At 42.9% G+C, this 12,209-nt stretch overlaps 1 protein-coding gene across 5 annotated transcripts in view; it reads right to left on the reverse strand.

Annotated features, from left to right (window-relative positions):
- Positions 1-12,209, reverse strand: part of EXOC3L2 (exocyst complex component 3 like 2) — a 465,790-nt gene that overhangs the window by 212,226 nt on the left and 241,355 nt on the right. For all 5 annotated transcript variants that reach the window (XM_086938385.1, XM_086938387.1, XM_086938384.1 and 2 more), the window contains exon 3: positions 5,139-5,781. In XM_086938385.1, the coding sequence (XP_086794511.1) occupies positions 5,139-5,781 (643 nt within the window). The remainder of the gene's footprint in view (positions 1-5,138; positions 5,782-12,209) is intronic.

Genomic DNA, 12,209 nt, shown 5'->3' on the forward strand with positions numbered 1-12,209 from the left:
ATGTTATTCGCCCAAGTTGTCAGAGACGCGTTTCGCAGCGCGAACACCACTTGATCACTTTTTTTTTAGATCACTGAGAAAAAGGTTCCAAGGACGTTATACTTAGGCTCAGACTTCCCTCGCAGAAAACCAGTGAAATTCAGCAGTTATAATTACCTGAGCCAACTATAACGTCAGAACCACTCAATGTACTGCCTATGACCTCACATATTACATCACTCATGACATGCTCAGTGATATTACTCATGTCATCTCAAATCACATCACTGATGACATCATCCAGTAAGTGTTTTGTAAAAGTGTCTGTGAGTTAAAGATATATCCAAAGCTACTGCATAAGTTCAATTACTATTCTTTTTGTACTGCTAATGAGAGATACTTTTTCTAATATATGTCATTTGAGTGGCACTGTGACTATCAGTTTTTGAGTGAGGTGTGAGTGGCTGTATGGGTGGGTAAGTGTGTGTGAGTGGCTGTATTGTGACTGTGGTGGCTGTGTGTGTAGCTCTATAAGTGGATGAGTGTGTGTGTGAGTAGCTGTATGGGTGACAGGGAGGCTGTGTGAATTTCTCTACGGGTGAGTGATTGGGTGTGTAAGTGAATGTATGGGTAAAAGAGTGGCTATATGAGTGTATGGGTTAGTGAGTGGGTCTGTGAGTAGCTGTTTTGCACATTAAGTATTTGTGTGAGTGGCTGTATAGATGAGTGAGTGGGCACATGAGTGATTGTATTGATGTGTGAATAGGTATATAAATGGTTTAGTGGATGAGAGAATGGATGTGTGAGTGGCTGTATGGGTGAGTGAGTAGCACTGTAGTGGTATGGGTTAGTGAGTGGCTGTGTGAGTGGCTGTATGGGTGAGTGAGTAGTTGTGTAAGTTGCTGTGTGGGTGGATGGATATGTGAGTGGTTGTATGGGTGTGTGGGAGGGTGACTATGAGTCTGTGAGTGGGTGTGGGAGTGGCTGTATGAGTGAGGAAGTGGTTACGTGAGTGGCTGTATGAGTGATTGTGTAAGTAAGTAGTTGTATGGGTCAGTGAAGGGGTATGTGAGTGGTTGGATGGGTATGTGAGTGGGTGTATCAGAGGTTGCATGAGGGTGTGAGTGGGTGTGTGAGTGCTTCTGTGGATACTGTCATCTGCGATGTCATTTGAGATGTCATCAATGATGCCACTGACCATGTCATCAGTAATGTACCATCTAAGGTCATAAGCAGTGCCAAGTGGCGGTGTAAGTTTTAGTTTGCTCAGGTAACTAACTATAACTGCTAAATTTCACTGGTTGTGTAAGAGTAAAATCTGAGCCTAACTAAAATGTCACTGTAACCTTAGTTTTTTCAGTAAATCTCTACATTTTTTCAATTCTATTTCCTAACTTTAATGTCCCCGTAATCTTTGTTATTTTTCTGTGGTTTCCTATGTTCTTAAATTACATTTCCTAACTGTAACATTTGAGATTAGATATGTGAGTGGTTGCATAGGTAGGTGAGGGTGTGTGTGTGAGTGACTGTATGGGTCTCTGAGTGGGTGTGTGAGTGGATTTGTGGGTGGCTGTATGGGCCTGTGAGTGTGTGTGTGTGAGTGACTATGGGTGTGTACATGGCTATGTATGTATGTGTAGCAGTGCCTGTTTGGATATGTGAGTGGGAGCATGAGTCCCTCAGTAGGCGTGTAAGTGTTTAAGTGAGTCTGTGAGTAAATGTGTGGATGTGTGAGTCTCTGTGTGGATATGTGAGTGGGTGCATGAGTCTATGAGTGGGTTAATTAGTTGATCGGGTTCAGGGGTGTGAGTGGTTGTGTGAGTCTCTGAGATGGTCTGTGAGTGGGTGTGTGAGTGTCTGAGTGTGTCAGTGAGTCACTGTGTTGATCTGTGAGAGGAAGCATGAGTCTATGAGTGGGTCTGTGAGTGGGTGCATTAGTTTTGGAGTGGGTTTATGAGTGTTTGAGTGGGTGCATGCATCTGAGTGGGTCTGTGAGAGGGTGTGTGAGTCTCTGAGTGGGTCTGTGAGTGGGTGTTTGATTATGAGTGGTACTGTGACTTGGTGTATTCATGTCTGAATGAGTCTGTAAATGAGTGGCACTATGAATGAGTGCATGAGTCTCTGAGTGGGACTCGCTCCCAATCTTTATTCTGAATCTTACTGCTTGTTTCTGACCTTTATTTTGCCTCTTTCTGCTCGTTGGCGACCTTTTCCTTGCCTCTTTCTGCTCATTGCTAACCTTTATTCTGCCTCTTTCTGCTTGTTTCTGGCCTTTATTCTGCCTCTTTCTGCTTGTTTGTCTCCTTTATCTTGCCTCTTTCTGCCCGCTGCAGACTTTTATTTAGCCTTTCTGCTACTTGCTGACCTTTATTTTGCCTCTTTCTGCTTGTTTCCCACTTTTATCTTTCTGGTTGTTTCTGACCTTAATTTTGTAGCTTTCTGCCCCTTTCTGTTCATTCTCCCAGAACCACAGGGGAAGGCTCAATGTCCGTGTGGTCCTAGCCGGTTCCCTGCCTCCTGGTGGAGCTGGCATTGCTGCACGCAGGCAGTGGCTGGAAATACAGCTCCCTGTGTTCACAAGCAATACTTTCATCTCTTTCCCTGCCCACATGTCTGCGGGAAGGGAAAGAGATGAAACCCCCACTTCTAGTGGGTTGGAGCACTTTGACAGCGCATGCTTTCTAGAACCCGAGTGTATGCTTTTTCTTAATGGAAGTTTGTCAGCTCCCGCCAAGCAAACACAAACAGCTATGTCCTGGGGTGGCCAGGACATAGCAGGGACTGGCCATGGGTGGGTCGCAGTCCACAGGGCCATTAAAGGGGGAGACCGCACTTGTTTTTTAAAATAAATTGCCACAAATTTGCAGCAAATGTTTTCTAATACAATGCTCTTTGACATGCCAGGGTCCCTCTACACTTCCACCTTTTGTTTTTGTGGGACCAAGGATTGCAGCCAACACTTACTCATTGAAGTGTTGGCAGCCAATCGGAGCTACCGATGCCTGCATGAGCTTGCAGTTATTTGCAAATTAGCCATGATTGCAGATACAAATTTCCTTAAATCTATCAACAACTACTAAACAGATTTACACCAAATAACAAAAAGCATAATCAGCTGACCAAAAGCTAGCTTTCTGCCAAATTTGGTGTCATTCTGTCTAGTGCTTCAGGCTGTAGTCGAGTTTAAAGCTCCTATGGGAATTAACATGGGCAACACACTTGTTTTGACCCCCTTCTTTTTCTCAGCCCACACTTGACGTATCACCCCAAAAGTTTCAATGTGCAACAAGAATCACCGGTGCACTTTTGTTTCTGAAAATTTCGTGAAGATTCATAAAGCGACGGCAATTATATAGGCAAGTCAAAAAATGCTTTTCCTATGGAAACATGGTCCTAACTATAACTACTTATTGTCAACAGCCAGTAGGATAGATAGATAGATAGATAGATAGATAGATAGATAGATAGATAGATAGATAGATAGATAGATAGATAGATAGATAGATAGATAGATAGATAGATAGATAGATAGATAGATAGATAGATAGATAGATAGATTACCCAGGGGCAATGGTATTACAGTTAGGATCCTGATTGTGTTGCTAATAACTGGCGCCAATTGACGAATATCCATGAAATTTTCCAAAAAAGTGCTAGTTTTTACTAGCATGTGCATGGAAAGTTTCGTAGTGATCCATTAGGCAGGGGCCGAGAAAAAAGGAAGGGTCCCAAAATGCATTTTCCCCATGCATTTTCACATAGGAAATTTAGACACAGCTACAACCTGTACCGCTGAACAGATTACACCAGGTTTGGTGGAAAGCTAGAGCTTGTTCCAGAAAGAGTGCCTTCCTTTTGTTTTGTGTTTTGTGTGTAACTCTGTTCAGTAGTTTTTGAGCAGTTAATAATCAGAAGCTTTGTATATCTAGGGACATGGAGCCTCTGCGGATCCCGAAAGATTTTCAAGCTGAAATCTGATTGAGTGTCACCACCTCAACCAGAAAGTGGTGGCAGCCATCCTAATCCCAAGTCCTAAAAAAAGTTTTAAAAAAAGATATGAGCGGGCAGGGTAGGGATACCCTGCAACTTAGACACGGTGGTGTAGTCCTAGAGGAACCCTGCCTGGTCCAAAGATGAGGAACACTGCCTGGACCAAAGATGTATTTTTAAGACGAGGGGGTGGCATGCCTCCATCATCTATGGGCCTCAATAGGCTCCAGGGACCCCATACCCCAGGACTGCTAATTGTTTGAAAAACAAGGAGGTACCTATTCCCCAGGGTTGCCTCGCTAGCTGCATCCTGCAGAGCCCACCCCCGGGACATAGCAGTTTGCACACAGGGAAACTTATGCTTGCTCCTGCTTGGTGGGAGTATTTTCAAACCTTTTGCCATGCGGGAGAAACACATAGTCTGCTTCCAGCCGGCAGGAGCTTTGAAACTGCTACCGCCGGCTGGGAGCTGACTATTGATCCGTTTCCCTGTCAGCACTGTCGCAGGTAGAGAAACAGATCAAAATATAGTTTCTACCTGGAGGGAGCAGCATTAGTAGCTGCTCCCTCTAGGAAAGAACAATGCCAGCTCCTGCAGCATGCCTTGGAAGGTCCCCGGCACCCCTAACAAGTAAGTGGTGGCTGCCCCCTCGCCATGCACTGAATTACCCCACATATTACACCACTCATGACATCTATGTTTCATTAATAATATCACTGCAAAATTTGCAGTAAAATTATAGAAAACTGTGCATGTCGGGGGTAAGAGTTATAGTTACCTTAGGGCACGAGTTATAGTTGCTTGAGATAACTATAACTGGTGAATTTCAGAGGTCTTTATAGTTTAAGATGTTACATTGTTACTGAATATTTCACCTAAATATAATTTAACCTTTGCGTTTTTTTAGTGAATATAGATATATATACAGTGGGAGGTGACATGTGATCCTGATGAGGAATATGGTGTATTGACAGAATTGTATTGGTCCTCAGTTAGGGCTGATCAAGGTAGAGAGATATTGCCATTTCATATGAGTTTCTAAGTGCTTTTCCCTTAAAAATGTACAACACTCAAAATGCCTCACCAGAGACAGTAAGATTAAAAAGGATCCTCTATTAGTTATTGGTTTTCGCTTCTTGCCACTCCCAAGTCATCCATTGATCCTTACCTATTATAAATGTTACTGTTCCAATCGAGAACAACATAGAGATCATTGATGTCCTCCAGGTTCCTCTGGACTACCTCAGCAAGCCAGCTGGCAATGCCATCATGGCAGCTCTTCAAGTAGACTTTGAAGACCTCATATTCCTTTGGATACATACAGATGAGATGGTTTTTCACAGCATAAAGGTCCTCCACAGCACACTTCTTTAGTTTGTCCATCTGTGCTGAGATCGAAACCCCCTTCCCCTCGGTGCACTGGCAGAGTCTCTTGGTCATGGACATCTTGACTGCTTCAGCCCATCTCCTTTTCATCTCTCTTGGCCTGGTGCCTGTCACAGTGGGGCCACCCCTTGCTTCAAGTGTCTTCTTGTCCGTGGCCTCCTCTTGGTCGATGACTCGAATCACATCCTCCAGGGGCTCATAGATTCTCCTGATTGTCAGAGACTCATCCACCACACCCCAGAGCTGCTCCATAAGGGCCTGGTACAATAGGGCAACGTCCTTGGTTTTCCGGCCACTGTCCTTGCTCACTTCTACGCTCTCAGAGCCCCTTTGATTTTCCAAGTCACATTCAGCCTCCAGGTCAATGATATGCATGTCGGCTACCAGCAGATCCCGCTTTTGTATCAGCTGATGAATTTCCAAAACTAGAAAGACAGAAGAAACAATCAATTGTCACATAACACATCAATGAAAAGAATGACCATATTGCGACACATTGGCCAAATTTAGAAGGGTACACACAAGCAATGATGGGAGTTCCCTCAAGGGCCTCATTGGCAGGCTACACATAAAAGCACTCACCCATCCATCCACCCACAAGGTCATGTGCAAGGAGCCATTGAAAGTTACACACAATGCCAATTTTGGAAGTTAACATACATTCAGCTTCTGAATCTAACAATGTGCAACACTAGAATGTCCGACAGGCAGTATTTAAAGGTCATTCCGCGGGTATTGAAAAAACACACCTTTTGCATGAAAGGGCACGATTAAAACTTGGGCAGTCAATACAATGGTAGCATTGTAGAGTGAAATGCAAGCAACACTGAAATGTCACACACACTGTTTAGTTTCATGCATGTCTAAATGAGTTATGAGGCAACTGTCATTATCATCACTAATTTTTAAGGTCACTATAGATGCTTTAGAACTGTATCTGGAGCAGAAATGAGAATGAAAGTCTGGATGAAGGTTGTTTACCTTTAAATAATCCTTGAGGTGTAAGGCAACACAGTTTAGTTTTCCATGACTTCCATAACATATGGCAAATGATGCAAATGGGTATCGCCCATTTAGTCCACCAGGATTTTTCGCTTTTAATTATCTGTTGTTTGTATATTTACTCTGGGTGAGTCTCACTACCTAAGTCCCACTCACAGTAAATTCAAGCTAATTGTACTGAGTGTGCTTACTGCCAGTGTTTGTGTTGTAAAGATAAGGCTGCTGTGGTGCACCTAGGGTAACAGGCGCTAACTGGTTACATGTGTACCTATATACGAATGTGTGTGTCAGACTATGGTCATGTGCAGCCCAGTAATTGAGCACAGGTAGTCTGGTGCAGATTAGACTCTGCAAGAATAGGTGCTGACCTAAGGTAGGCCTCATCATTTTAGTTGGCATTCATAGATATGTCAGTAGGGTCTACTGGCAAATCTGTAGTATTTTCACTGTATTAAATATATATGTGAAATCTGCCCTAAAGTGCAGTATCGCTCCACTTAGGCCTTCACAGTACAGCAAGATCTCAAACTGGGGTAAATAGAGAGCACAAAGTTTAAAATTGCAGTTCCCAACAATTTACAGCCACCCCTTATGGGACTTGAAGAATTGTCATGTTTCTGTAGCCCAGCTCATAACCAGATTTAAAGCTCTTGTCCCACTAATGGTCCAGTTTATTACTCTACTCTGGAGCAAAGAAATACGTCCTCCTCACACTAAAGTAGCAATTATCAGTGAATGATCCAGTTCCTGGGAGAGAAAGGGGAAGTGAGGAAAATCTGCATCTGATAATTAGGTTGTCACACTGCACCTGGGCTTCGACAACCCGCCCTACTGAATAAAGGAGGGAGCCTAGACATCTAGAGACAATACAGTTGAGGCTTTTCAATGATGTTTTGGTTGGAATGGATCTGTCAATAGTGTCTGGTAAGGGTGGAGTGGGGGCTCTCAGAAGAGCTCTGTTTGGAGAAAACTTGACAGCGCCAACTGGATTGCCCCAAAATGCTGTTTAGGAGGTTGGGACATGAGTGGAGTGTTGATGTGGCATCGTAGGATTGGCCAGGGTGCCCTGCATCTAGAACATACTAACCCCACTTAAAAAACCCTGCACAAAGAAAAGACAGACAAGAAGGCCCTGGGATTTGGAAGGCGACGACATCGAAAGAATGGTGAGCTGAAAAGAGAAGCCATCTGATGCCCTGCCAAGATGGACTAAGGATGTAAAATCCAGCTGTCCCGCAGACTGGGATGGGTCTCTCCAGGACCAGTGGTGCTGGCCACCTTATGCCCCTTGAGGACCTGTTGCGGGAAAGACCTGGAATCTATTAACATCTCAGGTGCTCTGCAAGACTGCCAGGAGGCTATGGGGAATGGGAGTGAATGCTGGAGGATGCTCTGATGATGGGCTTACAATAGCCCCCTCCAGCAGGAGAGGAGCCCTTGGAGTTAGGTAAAGCAGAAGGCTGACACAGGGAGACAGTAACCCAGATCACTACAAAGAAGACATGGAATCTATTGACATCCCAGGTGCTCTGCAAGACTGCCTGGAGGCTATGGGGGATGGGAGTGAATGCTGGAGGGTCTCTGATGATGGGCTTACAATAGCCCCCTCCAGCAGGAGAGGAGCACTTGGAGTTAGGTAAAGCAGAAGGCTGACACAGGGAGACAGTCACCCAGATCCCTACAAAGTGCACCCTTTGGAGCCAAAGAGGTCTGTTGTAAATACTCCTGGTGGCCATCGCTGGCCACCAGCAGTAATACAAGCCATAAATGAAGAAACCTTGTCCACGTATACCGCCTTGAAGAACTGCCATAATAACAAAGAAAAAGGGTGCTAAGCTCTCTGCTATATTTTTTATAATTATCCTGGGCTGGTGGGTGGACTAATGCATCTGCTGTAGGGGCCTGAGGTTGACCTCATGATCACAGGTTCGAATCCTGGAAGGTCCACTCAACCTTTCATCCTTATGAGGTTAATAAAATGAGTGCCATTGGTTGGGTGACAATAAACATCAGTTATTCAGTGCCAAGATACCCTTCTGGGTGAATGTGTGCTTTACAAATACATGTGTTATGTTATCCCTGGGGTGGGCCATGGTCCGGATGATGGTGCAACCTGAATTTTATTATTAAATATCACCTCCTTTTGAGGGGTGTCATACATAGGGCCCCTCCCATGGCACGATTCGGGTCCAGGCATGTGTCCCAGAAGACCCCATCCCTCAGAGACAGAAGACCAAAAAGGAGGAGTGGGTGCCCCGGCGCCACCCCATATTGCAGTTTGCACCCCCACCACCCTTACCCATGACTGGGGTGACCTGGGCCACACACCACCCTACCTCTGCCTGGTTCCCAAAGAGGTGTTGGCCAAGTAGGGAGCAAGCGTAGCGGCGTGGGATTAGGCTCCCGGAGCTGCCCCAACTACAGTGACTATTGTGTGCCCCAAGTGGGACTGGAACACTCACGAGAAGATAGTGAAATGCAACACAAGGCTGCTAAACAAAAGAAAAGGATGCCGCGAGGCTGCAGAATAGAGTGACACTGTCATTTAATTTGCGTTCTTGACACGGAGGAGCCAGACACAATGCCCCACAAGGGACTTAATTTGCATATTTCTCTCTCCCTGTGGTGCCCCAAACTGGGCAAGTTCTCCACCAACATTATGTGCAAGTGTTTTCGGGGCTGCCTGGAGTGCAGCAGGCTCCCTCAAAGTGTTTACAAAAATGTATCCCAAGTTTCAGGGTAGATTTTATTTATGACCTGAAGAGATTTGTTCATTCATTTCAAGCACTTCCAAAGCTGGAACCTAAGCTCTTGGGTTTGTGGAATGCAGGGACCCTGTAGTAGTTGGACATACGCAGCATTATGTAGCCGGAAGAAGTAAAAAAAGACTTAAGATGGTTTATTGATAATGATTAGTAATAAAAATGTCAATGCTTGTGGTAAAATTAATCATGAATGTATTAGATCATGTTTATTGATTGTGTTGGTTTTAATAATAAATCAGGGCCTGTGGCTGATTTACTAATGTGGTGACTCTTTGACACAGCCAGGTGTCCTGCCTTTTATATTGATGTGAGGATCCTTTTGGAAAGCTAATAGGCCTGCTTTATATATTAATGTAGTGACCCCTTGACAAAGCCAGTTGGCTTGCCTCATATATAATGACACCCCTTTAAAGAGTGGTGTTCCAGCTGATTCAGGTGGGGGGCAGTGTGATTATATGGTTCAACACATACTGTGAAATGTGACTATAGAGTGTCAGAAAATGTACTTCTATCTACCTAATATACATATTTGAAATATAATGTGTACTATTTAGTAGTGTTTGTGTGGGTAATAAAAAATACTTTTTCATTTTTAAAAGTAAAAGCTTTGATTGGACAATAATGTATTTATTGTTGTTGTGTGCTAGCGAACCAGTATTGCTATTCCTAACTACCTCCCCTGAGTAGGCCTTGGATTGCTCTGCTCCGCTATCCTGAGAGGGCCAAGTGCTGCAATAGAGCACTTTGCTCCAAGAAAGGAGACAATTGTGGACCTATTACTTCTGATGGAGACACATCCTTCGCAATTAATAACCCCATTTTGTATGGCACACCTGTGATAGGATGCACATTCTCAAGGCCGTTATGGTAATCTAATTTCTTTAACTTGGTTTGCAATATTGGATCGTCTTCCTAGCTAGAGGGTTTCATGTGATCAAACATTCTATAAGTTGGTCCTACGCAATTTGTTAGAAATTATTCAATGATATGGTTTTTTTTCTTACTAATGGTGATGCTGGAGGAATTTATGTTGTAGTGAGACACAACATCTGGGGTAGTTTTTTGTGTCAGACTGAGCTTATTTTCTTGTGAAAAATCTCAGCAATCTCACCCCGCTTGCTCCTTTTGATTCTATGTTCCCTCACCTCAGTGCTAGATTCTTTCAGCATTTGAAAAAACCTTACTACGTCTGTTTTTGCCTCATTCACTTGATCACTACAATCAATCTATTTAGTTACAATAACATTTCTTTCATAGGCTTTACTTTTAGATTTTAATGTCTGTTTAAGGGAGAGGAGGGTTCACCCCATTTTCTTGCAATGCATCGAAGGACCTTTCTTTGATCATTGAGGTTGACCGAATACCAGATCACATACTTTTTCAGTTTCAAGGGTGCTATGAAATTGAGCTAAGTTGGTACAATGCCATTATACTGTGTGAGTTGGGAGATGTGATCAAAAGACACACATCTGCTACCTTAGCTTTGGAGAAGGACATTTTACATTGCATTATTATCACCTTTCGGAAATCACTAAAATAAATGCTTGGTTAGTTTCGGACAAAGGTGGCTTTAATAATATTTAGATTTATATTTAAGCGAGTGAATGTAATGATCAAACCAACAAAGGTGCAAAGTGGCTAGTAGTCAGAGTGGCAGATTTTGCCACGCCAAGGCCGTAAATGCCACCTATAGTATGAGTTGATTTGATTAGGGCCACAGTGATGGTGTCAATTGTACCACATGTATTATTTGGTAGCACTAGGTTTGACTTTGTCAGCACACGTTTCAGATTATCACAGAACCTGTGAACGATGATTTAATATCACCTCTATTATTAGGGCTTCCAATTGCTGGCAACAGTTACAGGGTGTTGTAGTGTTTACGAATTAGTTATGGATTCTTCTAAGTGCTATTGCTAATAGGAAATAATTCAAAATTCTGAGAATCGGTTCCATTTCTGTCCTTCAGGTCAATAGAGCCATACAAGGGTCTCAAAATGTTGCACAGCAAACCTTGAAACAGAACCCCAGGTGTGAAAATACTTTGTGATAGATGATCCTGAGAGAGATCCAGATGAGTAGGGTCTGTGGTAGATCTACAGGGCAGAACTGTGCTTATAGTCCCTACTGGATAGGGGGCCCACGTAGCAAGCGGGGATTCAGGATTGAATATAATGCATGATTTGATTTAAGAGAGTGAAAACTGGGTTCAAACAAATCGAGGTTTTGATCATTTTCAGGACCATCACATTGCATTATCATAAACGTTTAAGGATGACCCGTCGCCTGATCGAACTGAGTGGTGAGCTTGGAACAGTAGAGAATGTAAGATGTTTCTGCACTGGAGTATTATGATTGCATTAAGTGTATTAATGCAGAAGTATTGTGTGTCATTAAAAACAGATTCATTTTGGTGTTCTCTTAAGCAGAGTTGATGTACGTGTCTGCAAAGAGCAGTTGAGGATTCTCACAGAGACTTTTCTGTAGAATATTAAATTCTGGATATTTAAGAAATATATTTTCCCAAGCAAAATTAACTAGGCTACAAAAATGTTTTTAAGACATGAAATGGCTTGAGTTAACACATGGCTATAGTTTTTTGTTAGGGGGAGCATGTTACTAATGACTAAAAAATGATTTCTCCATTTATACTGTATACCAGGCAGCACTAAAGGGCAGTCTTATCCGGAGGACATTGGAATCAGAAAGGAATACGTTATGTGTACATAAACAAGGTGCAATTTAGCAAAGGGTGAAATTAAAATGAATCAACCAACAATAAGGCAAGTGTGTAGTTTAAGATATGCAAAAATTAAGTAAAATATAACTTACATACCTCATTTTTAACATGATTACAAATTAATCAAGATACAACATAGCTGTAAGTAAAATACAAGATATATAACATGAGTACACATTATTTAAGGTGGAATTTTATTCGAGGATATATGGAGGTTAAAGTGCGTTATAAAAAAGGTGAATGAGTGCAGGACAGTCAGTGTGCAATTTAGCAAACATTCATGCGATCCATCTGAATTATAGCATGACTTACAGTCATCAGGATGCAATTCTACTAATCAAATATG

Source organism: Lissotriton vulgaris, chromosome 9 (genome assembly GCF_964263255.1).
Source record: "Lissotriton vulgaris chromosome 9, aLisVul1.2, whole genome shotgun sequence".
Taxonomy (NCBI): Eukaryota; Metazoa; Chordata; class Amphibia; order Caudata; family Salamandridae; genus Lissotriton; species Lissotriton vulgaris.